Here is a 22,960-nt window from a genome sequence, read left to right as displayed (position 1 = left end):
AGAATGACGCTCAGGGGCCAGAAATTGTCTCCAAAAAAAATAACCTAAAGGGACCAAATACCACCCAATATGAGTGTTTCTTTAACCAGAATGATGCATGGAGCTAAAAATTGACCTCAGACACCATTTTGAATTGTAAGATGGCAACTTCTGGGAAACAGCCGAATACTACTGCATATGAATATTTCCGCAATCGAAATAATGTATAGAAGCCAAGCATTGACCCTGGACACCATAATGAATTCGAAGATGACCACTTTCAGTTTCTGGAAAACAACGAAAATAACTGAATACCACCTAACATGAGTGTTTTAGAGGTGATGTACTAAAGGCAAAAGTCGAGGATGTTGTCATTCCGATAAAACCAATAATTTCAAACGATATAAACAAATTGCAAGAAATCAATGAATTTGGAATGTTGAAAATTATTGAATTAAACACAAAAATAGGCGGGACGAAGTTTGCCGGGTCAGCTAGTAAATACATAAATATGCTGGTTAAAGCAAAGCTGCAAGTGATGAATATGAAGATTAGAACTCGAGAGCGAAAAATTCGGAGGGATAAAAAAAAAAACAAAAAATACTTTCAAAACGAAGAAAACTAAACATTAAATAATAGTTTTTGCATAACAGTTGTTATCACTAATTATGTTTGTTTTGTTGAATATCTTTTATATATAATTTAATAAAGCTTTTAAACCAATTACAACATGATATGTATCCATACATAAATTGTTAAATTGATAGAACATTCAAGTGTTATCTAAGCTAAAAGTTGCACAACCACCATATACGACTATTGACAACCATTGTGCGGTTTCTCCTTTTATCTTTTTCACGAGGTAATTGAAATATTCATTTAATTGTACACATCGTGGCCTGATTATTGAGCTTGAGCTTGACAGCCGCACATTTCGTAGTTGCTTCCCGTGATGGATCTGAGCTAGTGAAGTTACACAGGGAACCACGTATATAGCAACTTGGGATTAGTTTACCATTTACACATCGTGGCCTGATTATTTGAATATTTCTTCTTCGTGCCTCGATAAGCTACATCTATTATATTATCAATATTCAACTCCCGGAATTGCGTTAGTTTTACATACAAACAATATACGCACGAAATTTGCAACATATTTTTTTCTGTGAAAGTATGAAATTGAGTCAACTAAATCTAAAATTGAGTAAATTCAGTTTCGTGTGTGAGAATGTCACACGCTCACAGAAATTCAACAACAATGCACAGTGATACAGTAAGGCAATGTAGGCGGACACGAGTTTTTCGATGCGATTTTGTGGTTTTAGAGTAAATTTTTTTTTTAAGAACTTGTTTCTTATATTTAGTCTATTTTTATGTGCAAATGAAAATTAGGGTGGTTCTGAAATCGACTCAATGAAAAAACTCACTTTTTATTTACATAAATAAATGTATACATTCATCGGCACAGTTGTAGATCAACTAATTTTAAGCAACTTTCGGTATTTCTTTACAATATTTATACAATATTTGTTCTATCAAATGATACCAAAAAATATTATTTTTGTTTGCCCTAAACGGAGACATCAATATATCAAAAGGGCCTATTTTTAAAATAGAAATAGTGAAAACTCTTCATCTGTATAATATATCGACAATGTTTTTTCGTCAAAATTGGCGTATTTTTGATTAAAGTTACCGAAGAAAACTTTGTTTTTAAATTTGAATTGAAAAAATAGAGCGAAAAGACTGTTTTTGGAAACCAAATTTCATGTCTACAAAAAAGTTTTTTTACAAAGTTACTTAGAATTAGTTGGTCTACAAGTTTGCCAAAGAATGTTTTATTTCGTTGATTTTAGGACCACCCTAATTTTCATTCGCACATGAATAGAGGACTATGTATAAGAAACAACTTTTTACAAAAACTATGGCTTTAAACCGCAAACCAAAATCGCAACGAAAAGCCTATGTCCGCCTAAATTGCCTTACTGTACCACTGTGCAATGAGTTTAGTTACCTTTTTCACCACAAGAGGGGGTGTTCCCTGTCTGTCTTCACGGGAATATATGGGAAATTCGAGAGTGAACTATATTGTTATTTTAAGATATTTGCTGAAACTCATCTTTTTGAGTTAATTGCTTGCACCAAAAGATTAGCCAAGAAGTTTCGAGTGCATGAAAATCCACTTTTAATTGAAGTTTGGTCTAATCGCGATGCAAATAGCGGTGCCTAGCCTAGCCTTGCCTCGGTCCATCTACTTAGCATTCCGTTTCACATTTACAGGCATAGATGGGCAATAAACCATCGCGACAGATTGTGTTTCATTTCATGGTGCTTGGGTCGGTCGATCGGTCGGTCTGTTTTGATTTGCTTGCTGGCTGGCTGACTGGCTGGCAAAGTACAGTTAGAAGGGAAATAAACCCCTGCACCGCAGAGCAGCTTTTTTTTCCTCCAACGGAACACCACTGATTGACTAAACAAGAAGCTAAGAAACACAACAACAACAACAACAGCAAAAATGAAGAGGAAATAATTTGATTTCCAAACACATTCCCCATCGCAACAGCTGCTGCGCTTCGTTCGTTCATCACCCGTAGATATAGAAATCCACGCAAGGCGCCGCGCTTGAGCAAAGTTGGCCTTGAACAACGACACGACGCTGCGTCGCCGCCGCCGTTCGCTAAATTCAAAATGTGCGCCCTGACACGGTGAGTCAGTCAATCGGTCGGACGACACTGACTGACCAACACTACCACAATCGGTCAACCCGCTGCCCGCTGTCTGATATAAAAGCTTATCATCTTCACTTCAAAAACGATTACCGGTTGACACCACCCACCACCAATGCAGTGTTGCGTATTTGCGAAGATACAAATATCTTAAAATAACAATATAGTTCACTCTCGAATTTCCCATATATTCCCGTGAAGACAGACAGGGAACACCCCCTCTTGTGGTGAAAAAGGTAACTAAACTCATTGCACAGTGGTACAGTAAGGCAATTTAGGCGGACATAGGCTTTTCGTTGCGATTTTGGTTTGCGGTTTAAAGCCATAGTTTTTGTAAAAAGTTGTTTCTTATACATAGTCCTCTATTCATGTGCGAATGAAAATTAGGGTGGTCCTAAAATCAACGAAATAAAACATTCTTTGGCAAACTTGTAGACCAACTAATTCTAAGTAACTTTGTAAAAAAACTTTTTTGTAGACATGAAATTTGGTTTCCAAAAACAGTCTTTTCGCTCTATTTTTTCAATTCAAATTTAAAAACAAAGTTTTCTTCGGTAACTTTAATCAAAAATACGCCAATTTTGACGAAAAAACATTGTCGATATATTATACAGATGAAGAGTTTTCACTATTTCTATTTTAAAAATAGGCCCTTTTGATATATTGATGTCTCCGTTTAGGGCAAACAAAAATAATATTTTTTGGTATCATTTGATAGAACAAATATTGTATAAATATTGTAAAGAAATACCGAAAGTTGCTTAAAATTAGTTGATCTACAACTGTGCCGATGAATGTATACATTTATTTATGTAAATAAAAAGTGAGTTTTTTCATTGAGTCGATTTCAGAACCACCCTAATTTTCATTTGCACATAAAAATAGACTAAATATAAGAAACAAGTTCTTAAAAAAAAAATTTACTCTAAAACCACAAAATCGCATCGAAAAACTCGTGTCCGCCTACATTGCCTTACTGTATCACTGTGCATTGTTGTTGAATTTCTGTGAGCGTGTGACATTCTCACACACGAAACTGAATTTACTCAATTTTAGATTTAGTTGACTCAATTTCATACTTTCACAGAAAAAAATATGTTGCAAATTTCGTGCGTATATTGTTTGTATGTAAAACTAACGCAATTCCGGGAGTTGAATATTGATAATATAATAGATGTAGCTTATCGAGGCACGAAGAAGAAATATTCAAATAATCAGGCCACGATGTGTAAATGGTAAACTAATCCCAAGTTGCTATATACGTGGTTCCCTGTGTAACTTCCCTAGCTCAGATCCATCACGGGAAGTAACTACGAAATGTGCGGCCGTCAAGCTCAAGCTCAATAATCAGGCCACGATGTGTACAATTAAATGAATATTTCAATTACCTCGTGAAAAAGATAAAAGGAGAAACCGCACAATGGTTGTCAATAGTCGTATATGGTGGTTGTGCAACTTTTAGCTTAGATAACACTTGAATGTTCTATCAATTTAACAATTTATGTATGGATACATATCATGTTGTAATTGGTTTAAAAGCTTTATTAAATTATATATAAAAGATATTCAACAAAACAAACATAATTAGTGATAACAACTGTTATGCAAAAACTATTATTTAATGTTTAGTTTTCTTCGTTTTGAAAGTATTTTTTGTTTTTTTTTATCCCTCCGAATTTTTTACTCTCGAGTTCTAATCTTCGTATTCATCACTTGCAGCTTTGCTTTAACTAGCATATTTATGTATTTACTAGCTGACCAGGCAAACTTCGTCCCCCCTATTTTTGTGTTTAATTTAATAATTTTCAACATTCCAAATTCATTGATTTCTTGCGATTTGTTTATTTCGTTTGAAATTATTGGTTTTATCGGAATGACAACATCCTCGACTTTTGCCTTTAGTACATCACCTCTATTCCGAAAACACTCATGTTAGGTGGTATTCAGTTATTTTCGTTGTTTTCCAGAAACTGAAAGTGGTCATCTTCGAATTCATTATGGTGTCTAGGGTCAATGCTTGGCTTCTATACATTATTTCGATTACGGAAATATTCATATGCAGTAGTATTCGGCTGTTTCCCAGAAGTTGCCATCTTACAATTCAAAATGGTGTCTGAGGTCAATTTTCAGCTCCATGCATCATTCTGGTTAAAGAAACACTCATATTGGGTGGTATTTGGTCCCTTTAGGCTATTTTTTTTGGAGACAACTTCTGGCCCCTGAGCGTCATTCTGGTTTAAGAAACACCAATAATAGGTGTTATTTAGTCATTTTCGGCTGTTCTACAGAAACCGGAAGTCACCATCTTAGAATTCAAAATGTTGTCTGTGGTCGATTCTAGCTCCTGTGTATCATTCTGGTATCGAAACATCTCATATTGGATGGAAATCGGCCGGTTGAAGAAATACCCATATTGGGTGTTATTTGGTTATTTTCAGCAGTTTCCCATTTACCGGAAGTCGTCATTTTACAATTCATAATGTTATCTGAGGTCGATTCGTAGCTTCAATGCATCATAACAATCCCGGAAATACCCATAATGAGTGTTATTTGGTCTTTTGCCACTGTTGTTTAGAAACCGGAAGTCGCCATATTGGATTTCAAAATGGCATTTGGAGACAATTTCTGGCCTCTGAGGATCATTCTGGTTAAAGAAACACCCATATTTGGTTGTTTTTGGGTCATTTTCGGCAGTTTTCCAGTCACCAAAAGTCGCCATTTTACTACTCAAAATGTTGTCTGAGGTCGATTTGTGGTTTCAGTGCATCATCACGATTTCGGAAATACCCATATTGGATGGTATTTGGTCATATCTCGCTGTTTCTCAGAAACCGGAAGTCGCCATCTTGGATTTCAAAATGGTATTCAGAGACAATTTCTGGCCTCTGAGCGTCATTCTAGTTAAAGAAACATCCATATTGGTGGTATTTGGTCATTTTCCTCTTTTTTCCAATCACTGGAAGTCGCCATCTTACAATTCAAAATTTTGTCTAATTTTTCAAAAACCGGAAGTCGCAATCTTGGATTTCAAATTGGCATTTCGAGACAATTTCTGGCCTCTGAGCGTCATTCTAGTTAAAAAAAAAACCCATATTAGGTGGTATTTGGTCATTTTCGGCAAATTCCCAGTCACCGGAAGTCGCCATTTTACAACTCAAAATATTGTCGGAGGTCGACAAACGTACAAACCGTGGAACACCACTCATGGATTGCCTTATGCATAGGCGAACTTCATTATTATAAAATATTCGGCCGAGTCCACTTCACAATAAAATGTGAATTTTTTTCAGTGTACCCATTAGGGTAATATTATTGTCAAAAGTTGCTCTATTTCGCATGTCGTGTAGAACAAAATCAGAAGTGGCGCACCTAGCGGTCGAAAAGGTGACTAACGCTTCTGTCATTTTCAATTTGTCTTCATAATTTCACGTAAGTGAACTATATTGGTATTTAATATATTTGGAAGATATTTGTTTGTTTGTTTGTTTGTCGTGCTTGGCAGTGCACACCACTGGAAGTCACTTGCCTTGTAGAAGATTAAATCATTGGTTTTCTAAAACTAGGTGTGTTTTGAATGACGGCAACTATTTATAACCTACGTGGCGAATATTTCTATCCTAGGTTGCAGTGACGTTACCTTTTTCCACCGCTGCTGCTGAGTAATTCCAACAATTTTTCATTAGCACAACTATGTTTCGTTTACTAAAAACATGTCTAAATAAATGTTAAAAATAATGAAATGCTTCAACCAATCAGACTCCAAAAAGTGAACGTTATGAAATTCGCACTCTATGACTGTTTGTCTGTGTACCAACGACTGCCGGCCCGATTACAGCCATTCCGAGCTGAAAGTGGGGTAATTTTTGATTCGATTTTATAAATTCGCGTTGCGAATCACCGGCAGCGGCTATTAATTGGGAGTCATCAAACGGTAGACAATTTCGAGGGGATGTCTCAGGTTTTTACCAAAGTGAGTTTCCGAAGTCCGAGTTCGCGAACAATCTGCGACAAAACAGTTCAACGCCAGGGGAGTTCCGCAATTTAACGCAATGGAATGCGCGAATGCTCAACCAATCGTTAAAAAATGCCATTATAGCCATAAGAAAATGACGCTCATAATTGTTCAGTTTCGGAATCGTGCACGCCCGATACTGAAAGTGACATCCATGATTACCGTACTGAGCCGTTTTGGGTGATAAGATGGAAGAATGCACAATTATCACGTAATCTCGAATGGTATCGCCACCAACAAACCTGGCGCATCAGAAAGCTTGGACAACACAAATGGAAGCGGGATTTACCATCGGAAGCCACTTCGTTTGAGTCTAGACAAAAGAGGATGATTTATTACTATGGCTTCAATGGCACTCTGATGAATATCCCACCGGTATATGATCCAAATTGGGCAAGCTGTTTGGGCGGCCGTACACTTTCACTTTCCCAAGCTAGAGGTCATTGTCACTGGCGCTTTTTTTTTGCTGAAAATTGCAACTAGTTTTGCGTCAATCGCCAGTGGCCACTTAGCTTGACAAAAAATAAAACGATTCATTTCATATTCAAAAGTTCATGTGTTCATTTACTGATGCACTCTGAAATAAGGCAATCCACTACACTATAATTAAATGCCACGATTACTTCAAGTGTTTTTGCACTTGACTCGATTCGTCACGTCACACTGCAAATTGAAGTGATTTAGTGTTGATTTCACAATGATTAACAATTTCTAATGAAATGATCTTGCGTTGAAAACTGTTCAATGGAAATCATCATCATATTATAATGAATATCTCTTGAATTTGCACCACTGTTCAAATCAATTGAATTACAGCTGCGATTCCAATTGACAAACGTCAAAAACATAAAACGAAACAAAAATAGTCGCGATGGCGAAAGGCGCAAGCAGCACATTTTCCCCGGAGATTAAAAATTTGTTTGGAAGAAAGTTCTATTGAATCTTTGATATTAATAAAATAATAATAAAACAACTCTTTTACAGATCCTGAATTCGAATACACCGCCACAGCGACAGTGGTCATTTTGTAATCAAATTGAAAACCTAGAATAAAATAAAATTGGAAAATCTAAAATAAACAGAAACCTTTTTAATTTATTGTGATTAGCAGATAATATCCAAATGATCAACATGTTGTATCTCAAACATAAGAATATCAAAAAAGATGAACATAACAACAGAAAATCAAGTGATTTGCTGTTGATTTCACCGTTCTTTGCATTAACATGTTTCGAAGGATTTTCTTTTCACTTTGAAATGTTCGGCAAGTAGTGCGAATTCAACAGCAAATCACTTCACTTCGACGTGAAATTTTTTTACAGTGTAGACAGTTGCGATCAGCTGATTTCAGTCTGTTTTCAACTTATGACAGCTTTATGTATGTTCGATCGGTCTCAACTTGAATGCAATCCGGATCCAGAAGCGTGAGAAACAAATGTTATCCGATCGGTAGCTCTAGTATCGCGAGTGCCAATTCTAAATACAATATAAAATCACTTTTGATATTATTGCCGACATTAAAAGATTTTGGTTTTGGCCGTGTTTCGATTTTACAGCTTGAAAAACAGCAACAATAACAAACGTACAAGCAAAAAAACGTCACCCGTGGATTGCCTTATAAGAGCTATGAGGAGTCATTTGAAAAAAGCTACTAAGGGCTCGTCCCAAAACCACGTAGTTATTAGTAGGGGGATGAGAGATACCCTTTGAAGAGCAAAAACTGAACATCTGCTGAGCTAAATGGTGTAAATCGGTAGGATTGATTAAAGCGTTGATGCTAAAAGGACAGCAATTGAAACCGCGTCAATTGTTGACGTCAAAATTTGTGACAATCTGATAGTCCGTTGGTAGTTGGAAAGTAATTTTCCGGGTGTTTATGATATGCAATGCGCCAATATATATTTCACAAAAACCCCTTCTCAGTTTAACGGAATGATTGAAGGTAATTCAAGTGTCTCAAACTAAAAGTATGGATATTGGACGAAGTCTGTTTCTAGGATCAATAGCTCAAAACAATTTTAATTTCAACGTAATATTTCTTCAAACGTACAAAACTTGCCATCACTCCAACGCGAAACTCCCTCTAGATGACAAGTTTTCTATTTTTTGTTTAGAGAAAAAAAAAACTTCCGCTCCCATCCAATTTGCCATACTTATACTTGCAAATCACTATGACACACTTCCACTCCGTTGTCCCACGGCTCGCGGCTCGATCTTCATCCGGGCCAGCACTCCAAGTTTGTTCAATGTACTGCTTCTTGCTGAAATCCGATCTCCCCATTACTACCAACTAAACAGCCGCGCATCGTTTTGATGGTTTTATTTTCTCCTCACTCGTTCGTGCATATCACTATCCAACCGCACTCGGCAGTGGCCATTTCACCGACTGATGACCAGTTTGCGCCCAATTTCTCCCGGTAAAATACTCGCGCATTGTTATATAGGTGCTTTAGCACCATTATTATCAGCAGGCCTTGAAATGGTTCATTTCGCTAGCGCTGACAGTAAACAAAGTCAATTTCCCTGGAGGTGGATTGTTGTGAAATTTGTAATTGAACGACCGCCACCGTTTAAGGCGCAAAAGAAGCCACCAAATTATTACAATTATCTTGAATTTGTATAAAAACAAGGTGCGGGAAGAGCTGAGAAAGGCTTTCGCTTTCTTTCTTTGCTTAAAAAATGATTCACTTCAACAGTGACAATAATGCAGCCGATTGCTCACAGCTGTATTTATCATCACCGTCAATGACTTCATCGTTCGTTCGCTCGCTCACCCACTACTCGCTGGCCCTGTGTCGGCACAATATTTATTAATCGTCATCTATTCGGCTTCTCATTGGTTTTCGAGATTAGTGTGTACAGTTGTTTTGGCAAACAGTGCCTTCAAGCTTGTGATTTGTTTGGTTTTCTCTTTTCTGTTCACGAATCGGCTGCGGTTGTTCCTTTCCTCAGTCAGCCGTAATTGGAATGGCATTCGAGAAGTTATTGAGGGCCGACTTTGTCTCACGGGGAGAGGGGTTGACAAAATTTCCATTCGGTTTTGTCAAGGGTTTTCTCATCATTTGCCGGTGGCATTGCCATGTTTTGGGACGAAAAGTGAAGAATGGGAGTTCTCATATGAAGTGTTATTATAAAGCTTTGTCTTTGATTTTGTGACTCATTAATGAGTTAGAAACTATCTTCGGGATTATTCTTAAAAATTCATGTTACTCTAACTGTACCAGTCGCCTGACATAAATTCAATACAGAATCTAAGGTAGACCGTTGAAAAATCTGTAACTTCTGTGAACATAATGAATGCTTGTGTTGGTTACACAAGTGAAAAAAGTAGTGACTGATAGCTGATTTTAGTTGAGTATTTATTACAAACTAGTCGAATGTATTCAGTGTCGCTCGGGATAAAAGATCTCGAAATGCAGAATCATAATTCACAGCTAAATTAGGTTTCAAAATAACTTCTGGGTTCGATTACCGCAACTCCCGGTAAGCACACAGGCTTTGATATCCCCGTCTCGCTGATTGTAAGCCACAGCAACACTTGGTGTGTGAAATGAACTTCAACTCGGAGCTCACTTCCTTCGTGGGGGTAGTAAAATACGAAGTGCCTTGCCAGTCTTTGTCATCCAGGGTGTGATAGGTCTCGTCGTTCATGTTAAAAGGGTCCGTCCACATTCCTCGTAGACCGAAAAATCGTCATTTCAGACCTTACGATCCGCTTCCGTGGAGAACCGTGGATCTCGACAAAACTCCCTGCAATCCCCCCTCTTCCCTCTTTTTTCTCGTACACATTTTTTTACATAGAAAAGTTGAAAGGTATTTGTTTCTGTGGTTTATTTAGTGATTAAGGTGAAACTCCGTGCACAAATTTTGCAGGATAATTTTTGATTGTTTGCACCGTTGACGCATGTATAGAGTAGCAATTAGAGCGCTCTTAATAGAAGCTGAAACTTTTACGCTCAAAATCGTCAAGTGAAAATAAATCTAAACTCAAAATTGTATGGAAAAAGTCATGTTCAATTTCACCTTAAACATAAAAAATGTCCCCCAAGGAAAAACAAAAATAATTACAAAATCAGCCCAAAACCACATATATCGGAAAAAGTCACAAATAAAAAATCCCATCTAAATTCAGTCTGAAAGGGCTGCGAAGACGCCTTTTTAGTTCAGAAAAAACCGAGAGAAATATAATCACAAATTGAGCTTTGAATGATTGAAAACACTTCTAAGCGTCAGAAAACAACACAGTAGATTCCAAAATTCACGTCGAAATAACTCCTTAAATATTGATTTTTAAAACAGGTGTAAATCACTCAGAGAAACCAAACAAGAGATTTTTTTACGCGGGTTGCTTTCCTCCATTACTCAAAAACGGTACAAGATATCGACCTCATTTCAATCACGTTTTCCGTTTTAGGCCACGAGTGATCATATATTAGTTTTCAAAAAAAAAATCACAATTTTTGGTGTAAATACTTGAAACTTAAAATATTGAATTTTGGTCTCTAGATTGGCCACTATCATATTCAACCGAGGTTTTGACGTTTTAGGACAGTTTTCTTTGTTATATTTGCAACTCAAAGAAGTCGTTTTTTACGCGGGCCCTTACAAATTTGGAACGCATCCCCCGCGTAAAAAACGACCTTATTGTACACCTTATCACAAGCATAGGAAAACAACTCAAAATTAATTATAGCTCGTAACGCTGCTTAAAAAGCATAAATATCAAATAATCTCATTCGCAATTGCGCATCAGAGAAAACAGGATCGTTGTTGTCTGCTCCGCTGTTGAGTTGAGTCCGATTTTTACGAAAACGTTTGCGACGCGCATTGTTTTAGCCCGCTTCAATCTTCTGTTGCTGCTATTGTTAGCTACACAGTTTCAGCAATAGTCAGCAATAGGCTGCAAATAAGCAGAAGAAGGATCATCTTCGCAGGGCGACTATTGAAGATATTTTTTTTCTGCGGTTCCGTTTTTTTGATTTTGCTATGGGGATTTGATTCTCCCGCCCAAAATGGACGAGGTAGAGACTGACTCCTGTGATTTCGGAGACGGATTCATTGTCATTCCCCTTCCCAATCCGGACGGGTAAAAGGTTCCGCGAGTCGGGAAAGGAGCCCCACAAGAATGGGTCAATATGAAGCTATACCCAGGAGGATATCCAGCGCTCTGTCCGAAAATTTAAGCATTGAATACAATGCAAATTCGTAAGGATCTGCATGGTTTCAGCGGTGAAAGAAATTACTAAAGTCCGCCCTTACAAATTGCGTGTTTTGGTGTAAAGTCTCGAGCAAGCAAACCAGATTGCTGTTTGTGAGCTTTTCACGCTGGAGTACAACGTGTACATTCCAGTTCGCGCAGTTGAGATCGACGGCGTGATCACCGACTCGAGTTTGACCGTCGAAGATCTGTTAAAGACTGGTACCAGCCATTTAGGGCAGTGGATCTCAACCGATGCTCCGCGGCCGGCAAGTGGGCCGCGAAGCTCTTGGCAAATTTGACTGGTAGTTGAAATTTCTTTCTTGATACCTTTGTGAAAGCGGATTTTCAACTCCTTTGTGTATTAGGACCAAGACGTGAAACAAATTAGACTTGCCGAATGACTTGAGACTGAAAAACGCAGCCCTGTACTGCAAAACTTGTATCCGAATTTTTTTTTATTATTATTATTTTAGCTCTCTGTACTTCGCAGAGGGGACAGCGGAGCTCTTTGTGTTCTGCAAAAGGGGCCGCGGAGCCAAAAAGGTTGGGAACCACTGATTTAGGGATTCTAGCCTTCGGCCGGTAGATATACTTGATTGCAAGCAATTGCACTCAGTTTCGCTCGAAAAGGGTGCAAAAACCCGCACACAATCAGACTCGTTTCGGGTGATTTTCGCCGGGTCTGCTCTGCCGAACCATGTGCTCGTGGACCAGTTGCGTCTACACGTCTATCCGATGAATCTGACTTTGACGATTTAGCTGGGCAACCTTCTTTTGCTAAACCTGGGAAGTCAAGCAATCATTTACTTATCTTAATTACAATTGCCATTGGATCAAATCGCGCACAACCGGTTATTATTCAGTATGACCTCACCTGTAACATTGATCGTAAGTTGTACGAGGAAAAGATCTCACAAGCTGTCGAATCGATTCCAGATTTTCCATCCCACGAAGGATTTAACTTTTTCGCGGGCTTGATTCTCGATGCCACGTTGCAAGCCCAAACGAAGGATGAAAGTAACCGTCATTCAAAAACCGGGAAAACCAGTTTCGGACCACAACTCGTATAGGCCGATTGCAATGTTGTCCCGTATCCGGAAATTGATGGAGAAAATGATGCTCTATTGCTTGGACCATTGGGTCGAAGCAAATGGTCTACTGACAGATACTCAATTTGGTTTCACCGAGCCAAAGGCACGAACGATTGTCTTGCGTCGCTTTCAACAGAAATTCAGCTGGCGTATGCTAGCAAAGAACAAATGGCCTTAGTGTTCTTGGATATTAGGGGGCTTTGGTCTCCGTTTCTATTGGCATCCTTTTGGGTAAACTTCAGCGACAACGATTTTCTCCATATTTAATTTTTTTGCACAGGGTTTCATGTTTTTTTCACAGGGCTCATGTTTAAGCTCCCTTCTTTACAATTTTTATGTGAATGACATTGATGAATGTCTTGAATTAGATTGAGGTACTTACTTTACTTTACTTTGTTGGCTAACGGACCGTTTACCGGTCTAGGGCCGAACGAATTAGAGATGTCCAGCTTCTTCTGTCTTGGGCAGCCGTACTCCAGTCTCCTGGTACACCAGCAGGTCGTGCATCTTCTTCCACCGCGTGCGAGGTCTACCACGGAGGCGACGGTCTTTTCTTGGTTCTCTACCATGGGCGTAGCCAGAATTACGATTAGGGGGGGAGGGGCAAGTTCTTCAAATTTTAGAAGTAAAATTAATGGTATTTTGAAAAATAGAAATAAATACTACTAGTTAGTGATCAACACGGATTTGCCCGGTACTTTTGCCGCTGAAATGTCCTTAGTGGATCAACTGAAAAACCACGCCACATAGGCCAAGCATTTCAATCAATTATTTTTGATCTGGCTGATACTTTACACAGATGTTTCAATGGGCTAAAGATGTCGTTTTTTGCTAACATATGCGTTGAAAAAATGGACTTTTTTCGGATGGTGTTAAAAAAATAACTAAGACAGATAATTGTGTTTCATAAATTTCCTATGGAAGGTAATTATGTTAGCGTACTTGCAAAAAAAATCTACGATCTCGCGTGCGGTCTTGGCAGTTAACCGGAACATTCGACATGGCGGACGAGAAAATGCGTATAGGCATGTTTTTTCAATTTCTTTTTCGTTTTGTTTATCAATTCCTCCTGAAATTGCGTGATAAAATTGTTTAAGTAGATCTTACGCTTCAGGCTTGCCAGAAATTTTCGATGGAACGCAGTTGGGGGACCTTGGGCGGATTCGCCGACTTCGGTACCACATAGATATTCAGCCGCTCCATCTCCTCCAACGATCGCTTCGAGTAGTGGGCCGACGCCAAATCTGGCCAGAACACCGTGTCTTCGCCCTTATGGTATTTCTTGATGAACAACGCAACTTCTGGCATGGCAGGCACTTCGTACTATAAATTTCCCCGCTCACGACCAACCCGGAGCGAAAGAAGAGCGGCTTTGACATCCCCTTCTCGCTGATTGTCAGCCACAGCAGCACCTTCTTGGGGAATTTGGTGTGTGAAATAAATTTCACCTCGGAGCTCACTTCCTTCGTAGGACAAGTGAAATACGAAGTTCCCTGCCATTCGTTGCCATCCAGGGTGAGACAAATCTCTTCGTTCATCACCAACGCCACGTCGTGAATTGCCGGGAAAATCGATTTGACCATCTTATTCAGGCGCTGCCGCTGCTTCATTGCCTGCAGCTCCGAGACTAGTGAACGGGTATTGGCCGTCCATGTTCGCCTGACATGTATGTCCATGTTCGCCAAGCACTGTTTGATCGGTTGCACAGATCTCCAGGCCAAGCGCAGGCAGCGATGTAGCCACTTTTTCCTCGGTTTTTCTCTTCAGTATCCTTTGGAGCTTTTTGTCGCTCAGGGTCGTCGGCCGTCCGGAACCGGGCTTTCTTTCAATGCTCTGATTGGTGTCCTATAGTGCCAAGATGATAGGGATGCCGGAACGGGCGTATCCGGTGTCCACGAACTGCCGCACGATATCCGTTTTCGATCGTTATTTGAACGCGCAAATCAAATTTTTTCTGATGACTCTTCTGATGACTTACAGCATGCGTAGTGTCGTCAGTGCGTGTAAAGGTGAACTCATGAAAAATTGGTAATTTTTGTCAATTGTTTTTAGTGCAAACGTTATTAGAGTTATTGAAACCAAAATTCTGCACCGATTTCAAAATTAGGGGGCAACCCTGTTCCCCTCTGGCTACGCCTACGTTCTCTACTGAAGATAGTTTTGGCGGCACTCTCGTCAAGCCTTTTGGCTTCATGTCAAAAACTCCGAGCACTCGTCGATCAACTTCCTTCAGCGTCTATGCTTCATGTCCGTAAACGGCCAGCGGGAGTATCAGCGTCCTGTATAGCGCTAGTTTTGTGCAAGTTTGCAAACTACGGGACCTTAGCTGGTTCCGTAGTCCGTAGAAGGCCCTGATTGCAGATGCTACTCGTCGGTTCACTTCACGGCTCATATCGTTGTGACAAGCGTACCAATAAAAACGAATTCATCAACCACTTCAAATCGTTCCCCATCTATCTCCACCTTAGCACCAACACCACAGGAACTCCCACGCTCCCTACTGGCTACCATGTACTTTGTTGTGGATAGGGGTATCATGCATTAAACACGTAGTTTGGGTGTGTGCTGACTGCTGAACTCCGTGACGCCAGATCCCTTGAGGGGGGACCCTACTCTGGAAAGTTGAAAAATAATAATTTTTCTTGATTTGTTTTTCGAATGTTTACGGTAAGGTTAAGTGTTCGCGTATTTTAGCTATTGATTAAGGTACAGTCAGTTTTTTTTACGCGGGGGATACGTACCTCGTAAAAAAACCGCGTAAAAAAACCGCGTAAAAAAAACCGCGTTAATTCAAAAATCCGCGTAAAAGACCGCGTTAATTCAAAAATCCGCGTAAAAACACGTTTTTTTTAAATCCGCGTAAAGGTGTCCAGCAAGAAGGGCTTTAGAAAAAACCCGAGACGCTCTAGAACCAGTATTTAAAATTGTCCTCTTTGATGGTCATTCCGGATCTTTCGGTGGGCGGAGAGTATTTTTTGGACTAAATCTTTTACTAGATAAACACTTAAACGTTTCTGGTTCCAAACCCACGTTAATTCGGAAATTCGCGAATTTTTTTTTTTAAATTAGCGCGGTATCGCGTAAAAAACCGCGTTAATTCAAAAATCCGCGTAAAAAAAACGCGTTAATTAAAAAATCCGCGTTTAAAAAACCGCGTAAAAAAACCTGACTGTATATTGGAAGATGCATTTTGCATGGCGTGGCAGCGTTTTTCTCGAAACCATGTTTTACCAAAGCAGTCCGATACCCCTAGCAAAACCAGGTAGATGAAGAAAGCATTTTCGTTTTCGAGCACAGTTTTTCAAGCACTCCTCCTAGTCGAGCAATTTTAGTCGAGTACTCCTACTCGCTATCAGGAACTCACGTACTCTTTTACAGTCGCTGAGTAGCAATACAAAAGTGTTTTTGCGCGTCGGTGCGTGCTTGATGATGGGGAATGCATGAAGAAGAAAGAGTATCTCGAGAGCGTGTGTGCAAAAAACTTGAGAAGTGTAGCATATGTCTCGTTTTCAAGCAAGGAGAAAGGTTTTGCTTCTCGCTCGCTTTGCAACGTTGGCCGTCTCAAATAAAGGAAATGTAAGAAAAAATAGAATAATCTTGAGCATATCTCCAACTTTTGAAAGACAAGACGGTCAGAAAAATTACATGAACAAAATCGAACCAAAATGTCTGAAAAACGTACAACAGTGGAAAGACTACAACAGAGATAAGTTCTAAATTGAAAAAAATAGTTGCAATAAGCAGAGAAACACTTGTAAAACCAAGAAAAAAAAACTGAAAAATATTTTAAGATAATATCTAAGTCAACTTAAAAATCGACTATACCTTTAAAAATAACAACTATAAACCTGGAAAAATACCAAGCTCAAAAAACATATATCAAATTTAATTTGAAATGCATAAAAAATCTAGAAATTGTAGCTTGAAACAGCTGGAACACTTCGATAGACTTAGAAGAATGAAAAAGAATGAATTCCAAATTTCGCTCAAACGCTTGAAAAACGTCTATGAAGGCTAGTTAAAACCAAGAATGGAAGTAATGGTTTAAGAGGCTTAAACTAGTCAGAAAACATTAAAATAAAATATAATCAGAATTTAGCTAGAAAGAGCTGAAAAATACTTTTTGGGTTAAGTAGAAACAGAACATAATATGAAAAGCCATCTAAAACTATATTAAAAAACCCACTGGAAAAATGGATGAAGCAAACAAGATATTCCGAACTAATTGAAAATTCTTGGGAACACTCATGGAATCCAGTAAAAATGACAATAAAAAAAAATCAAGGTCAAAAAGAAAATGATATAAATTCAGTCTAAAATGGTTAAAAGTGAAAAATTGATTTCAAATTTAGCTTAAAGTAGATCCATAGATTGGGGACCATCCATTAATGATGTCACGCAAAATTTGGCAAAAATTAACTCCCCCCTCCCCCTTGTCACAAACTGTCACAACTTTTTCGACCCCCACCCCTCAGTAACGTCACGTTTTTATATCCCCCCCCCCCTTCCTTGGTTATAATTGATTAAAAATTAAGAAATTTGTAAAAAATGCATTTTTTCTAATTTGGAACGGTTTTACTAAAATAAAAACTGAAAGGAAAAGAAGCTTATAAAAGATAACTAGAAAAAACGCTTAATCCTTGGTCCCAGCATTTTGTTGATGGAGTCGCATAACTAACTGCAATACCATTGCTGATTCCTAAAAGACCATTTATATTTAGTTCCTCTTCTTAAAACAATTCGCAATCCAAATTTTCTCCACATGGTACAATAACCAATCATTCTTATTCACGTTTTGTCACAATTTACTAAAAATGCATTGAATTGCGCTGTAGAACTAATGAACATTATATTTTCTAAACCTAAAAAAAAGTTATTTCATTTTATCTCAAGCAGCAAAAAAAGTGATCGTAAAACTAAATATGAATGAAAGATGCGATCATCATAAATAGTTCTGAGTTGAACTCTGTTCTCTGTCTTTTTTTTTTTTTTTTTTTTTTTTTGAGTTGAAATGTGATGTCACACTCAAGCTAACCCCACCCCTCCCGCATATGTCACAAAATGTCACTATAATCTAAACTAGAATAGCTTTCGGACCCAATCCAGCCATCCAGGCTTTATGAGTCATACTGCCTACTGTGGTTTCCTCTAATCTGCAAGCTTTCGTTTTCGGTACACGAGCGAAACGGAAGCCAACCGCCTTTCGTCTCCACGATCGCGGCGTTCGATAACTCCCCTATGGTTATTCGAACCGGCAATTAAACCTCGAAAATGTATGCATTTTTGCTTGGTTTGCCAAATTGTGTAACATCAATTAATAATATTGCTCTTTTTTTTCTTTCTTTCTCTTCTCTGTTTGGCTGCTGGTCCTCGATCCGATCGCAGTTCAACGCGCCAAAGGTCTGCTGATCAAGGGTAAACATGGCACCAACAATTGTTTCGTCATCATCGCCCTTGGCAAAGAGAAGTACCAGACCTCGGTCAAGGAGAAGGCTCCGGACGCGGTAGAATGGCACGAGGAGTGTGAGCTGTAAGTAACCATTCTTCTAAACCTTATTCGGTTCGATAACGAAATCAATTCTTCCTTTCCAGACAAATCCCCACGCAGGGAAATCGAGCGGAACTGGTACTGACCGCACTGCATCACAACACCCTGGGAATGGACGAGTTTCTCGGCCAGGTTGTGCTGCCCCTGAACGAAATGGACGTTTACGAGCGGCCCCGCTCGCGGTGGTTCAAGCTCCAGAGTAAACCCGGCAAAGAAAAAAAGAAAGAACGTGGCGAGCTGGAAGTTCGGATAGCGTTCACCGTGAAAGCGGGCTCGTTGACAGACCTCAGCAAGAAGGAAAAGAACAAAAGCTCGATTAGTAATCTGGCGTCCAACGTGGGCGGCTCACTGCTCAGCATCGGAGCGATCGAAAAGCGTAAAGGTTTGAAGAAATTTGCCAAATCGCTCGGTTCAAAAGTTCACATCAGTGGTATCGGTAAGAAAAAGCACAAGGAGGTGGAAGGCGCTACGGACGATGCATCTTTTACCGGAAGCTACTCCAGCATCGGGACACCCAGTGGGCTCCAGTCGAGACAATCGCGGCAAACGTTCGGCGATGCCGATCCGGGTGTAATCAGCGAGGATGAGGACGAGTTTGTCTTCGACAATCTTTCCCACAAGAGCTCGGGCAGTTCGTTGAACATGCGCGCACATGGCGCTGCTGCGGCTCATGGCATACCCATAAAGTCTAACACGCAATCAAGCTCCTCCTCAACGCCGGACGAAATGAGAAAGCAAAAAGCGATGACTCTTCCACCGTCGAAACCACCGCGGCTGCTTTCCGAGCATGAAAGCGAAACTAAAGTCGATGAATGGGAGCAGAAACTGTACGGCAAGCACCTCGATATAGGCAGTACGGATTCCCTCAAGCGAAGGTCCTGGGAAAACTCCCGAGTCATGCTGGCGGTTCAACAGGAAGAGGAAGAAGATCGGGCACACAGGAATGCTCCGAAGGAATCCGCCGTTCCGGCACCGGTTTCGGTTACGGCACCTACCTCACCTCTGCTGGCCGACAAAAGTCACACGGAGGACAACAGCACGGCAACGAACGATAAGCCCCGGCCACTCCCTCGCGCTGGTTCGCAGGACATTGGAAAGGTCAACGAAAAACTTGTTCTCGACAGTCCAACAATCACCAGCAACAGTGTGAGCAACAGTCGCAAATCGATCAATCATCCTTCGCCGAAACAGGAAAAGGACAGCAATTCGTTCACCCGAAAGTTGAAGCATTTTATCAAGGACCATCGAGCGGAATCGATGGAAAACCTATCCAGCGCTGGAGGTAAGAAGCAGCTAAATGGAACCAAACAGCAAACCTTCAAGCAGAACCAACAGCACGAACGGATTATCATCGGTGGAGAAAATGGCAACATCGGTCCGGGTGATATGCTACCGATGATGGCCGCCCGACAGAGCAAACTGGTGACCGAGGTTTCGCCCGAGCTTGTGGCCAAGTACGAAGGTAAAACTCGCGAGGATATGATGAAGATTGCGCACAATCTCGAGAACGAGGTCCACTACCAGAAGCAGAAGGTGAAGGAACTCGAGGACTACCTGGACAGCTTGTTGCTGAAGGTGATGGAGTGTCACCCGAAAATTCTGCAGAATCCCTACCAGAAGGCACATCCTACCAAGAGGTAAGACCGTACGTGTGTGCGTGTGTGTGTTTTGTACGATTTTCTGACGGGGTCATTGGTGTCTTCCTATCTCTGTTCTTTTGCGATGCCTAACCAACGTTTAAAGCCTGTTTTTGCTGCGTGATTTAAAACCTGGTGCGTTACTTATTCTCTCTACTTACAGTGGATGATGATTTGCCCTTCTTCCTTACAGTGGCATTGGTAGGCAGCTGATGGATTGCGTCTATCTCTAGCGCAATAAAAAAACTCCGAGTACTAATAAGCATTCATGAAAACAAGTAACCATCATCCAAACCATCATTGAAAAACCACACTGACCCACTACTAACAACAGAACTGATCCAGAGCCTTAGGCGTGCCGGGTGAGCCACCAACCAATCAAACTGAATCAGGGTAAGTAGAAGGACTCGACTGCCTTCTATTCCTTGTTTGTCTGCCCAAACCAAGTAAAGGAAAAAAAGACAATACAATTCGAACGCTTTTGTGATCTAGAGTTTTGTTGGTGCCTTCGGATAACCAACCGATGACTAAAAAAACTGCTGTTGGTGCATTTTTGTTTTTTATTTTATATCTTATATTTTTGACCGTAGTGAAATTTACCTTTTGTAATTTTAAAGCCCTAAAACTAACCTTTCTGCTGTGGTGTTTAACAACCGTTTAACCGCAGTGCACTTCGTACTTGAGCCATGAGGCATAATCTCCGTAAAAGGGGCACTAATATATACATACACACACACATACACAAACATACATCAAAACCTACATACAGTTTGTACCTTGAGAGTGTCTATGAAGAAAATATGTTATTTTTAACCAAACTGTCCGTTGAACAACGTGAAGCACGTGTATGCCTTAGGTAGAGTAATAGAAGAAAAAACAATCACGAATGTCGTGTTGTGTCTGCATTAGGGAAGACCAATGATATTGTTCTTTTTGATGATCAAGTTTTTCTGTTTGTCTCTCCGTCTCTGTGTGGAGGATAAATAAACGTATATTTTACACTACGTAGGAGAAAAGTCGATGTTGGTAGTTGTTATTTTGGATGACAAGTCTTTGAACAAAAATTATTCTACTCATAGTAGAAGTTGTATAACCATGGTTTTGAAGAATCCTTTCTTTGGGATATTATTGTGGCCCAACAGCAGTAAATATCTTACTGTTTGACTACACTAAAGCTTTACCTCTGGATTTTGAAATGAAAAAAAACGCGGAATTGAACTTGATTTGAAATATATTTTAAATATCAGACCTTTACACAAATTAAAAAACACTCGCTGGGGCATCAATTCGCCATACTCTCCTTAATCCAAAAGTGTTTCATAACATCCACCAGCGTGATGCGGGAGTTGCTCGGTTTCCGCAGCAATTTGGAAATCAAATCCTTCGCGCCCACACTCATATGCCGCGGATAGTCCACCTCAAGCCGCCGAATCCGATCGTACGTGGCTTCAGTAGTTTCCGACTCAAACGGAGGATAGCCAACTAGAAACTCATAGCACAGAATACCAAGGCACCACTGATCCACCGAGTCATCGTAGATCTTGCCATCCACCATCTCCGGGGGCAAATAGTCGAGCGTACCGCACATAGTTTTGCGTCGGTTTGAGTTAGTATGAGCAGACCAACCGAAATCCGCCAGCTTAACGTTGTCATCGTCCGTCAGAAGAATGTTCTCCGGTTTGAGATCACGATGAATAACATTATTAGCGTGACAATAGTTAAGAGCGTCCGCCACCTGATAGGTGTATTTCGCTGCTCGTTTTTCATTAAACCGTCCATTAGGTGACGCCTTCAAATGTTTGTACAATTCACCCTGCGAGGCCAACTCCAGTGCCAAATAGATTCGCCTATCGTCGTGAAACCAAGTGTACAATCGCAGAATGTGAGGATGCCTAAAAAATAACCCCTTGATATTTCGTACACAAGTCACACCAAATTAAACTTACTTCAATCGAGATTGAATTTCAACCTCACGCAGCAACTGCTTCTCTACCCGTCCCTTAACCAGTTCCGATTTGAACATTACCTTCATAGCCACCATAAACTTGCTGTGCTTCTCGCGAGCCAAATACACCCGACCGAATTTTCCTCGCCCGAGGGCACAACCAAGCTCGAAGTCCGACTTGCTCCAGTGATATTTCTTCCCGTAGGCCGGATGGGACATCATACTGACGATGGACTGTGTGACTCCGACGACGTGCTCCGAGCTGACACCCTCTATCAGCTGGGGAAGATCGTCCAGCGCGTACACGCGATCCGTGGTGGTCATTTCGGAACCGAACAATTAGGACGGTGGAAAAGTTTGGAAAACCCGAAACAAACGGTCGATGGCGCGAGCGAGAACAATAAACGGCTTTCTAGCTGGACTGTTTGACAGTTGTTTGAATCGGAGGGTTTGGTGCTCAAGTCGACCCTACTCTTAGGTCAACTGGTTGTAAAGATTTTTCTCGAGCATTATCCCTATAAAAATTTTGACAGATTCAGAATATGTCTCAATTGGGTTTTATTTAAAACTACACTACCCGTCATAAGTTTGGAATCGCTTTACTGAGTATTGCAACCAGAGATGCCAGATACACAGACAAATCTGTATTATACAGAACTTCTGTGTTGCGATACAGACACGCACAAGCCTACAGATTTTATACAGACATTTGGTATAATACAGATATTACACAGATATCTGATATTCAACATCAGCGGTTCTCAACCTGGGGCACGCGTACCCCTGGGGGTACACGAAAGCCTTCAGGGGGTACGCGAAAGA

General features: G+C 40.2%; 2 protein-coding genes across 2 annotated transcripts in view; one reads left to right on the top strand and one right to left on the bottom strand.

The window, feature by feature from the left end:
- Positions 1-21,212, top strand: part of LOC129718557 (rab11 family-interacting protein 5) — a 32,349-nt gene extending 11,137 nt beyond the window's left edge. Inside the window, exons 2-4 of the mRNA XM_055669434.1 lie at positions 18,394-18,538; positions 18,601-20,193; positions 20,357-21,212. Of these exons, the coding sequence (XP_055525409.1) occupies positions 18,394-18,538; positions 18,601-20,193; positions 20,357-20,363 (1,745 nt within the window). The 3' untranslated portion in view covers positions 20,364-21,212. The remainder of the gene's footprint in view (positions 1-18,393; positions 18,539-18,600; positions 20,194-20,356) is intronic.
- Positions 21,213-21,406: 194 nt separating this feature from the next.
- LOC129718556 (aurora kinase B) lies at positions 21,407-22,562 on the bottom strand. The gene is made up of 2 exons (XM_055669433.1): positions 22,140-22,562; positions 21,407-22,085 (listed from the first exon to the last, which is right to left on the bottom strand). Exons 1-2 carry the CDS (start codon positions 22,460-22,462, stop codon positions 21,476-21,478), a joined length of 933 nt encoding a protein of 310 aa, XP_055525408.1. The 5' UTR covers positions 22,463-22,562; the 3' UTR covers positions 21,407-21,475.
- Between the last annotated feature and the right edge of the window lie 398 nt (positions 22,563-22,960).

This window comes from Wyeomyia smithii, chromosome 1, assembly GCF_029784165.1.
Source record: "Wyeomyia smithii strain HCP4-BCI-WySm-NY-G18 chromosome 1, ASM2978416v1, whole genome shotgun sequence".
Classification (NCBI taxonomy): Eukaryota; Metazoa; Arthropoda; class Insecta; order Diptera; family Culicidae; genus Wyeomyia; species Wyeomyia smithii.
This window is presented reverse-complemented; position numbering and strand designations above follow the sequence as displayed.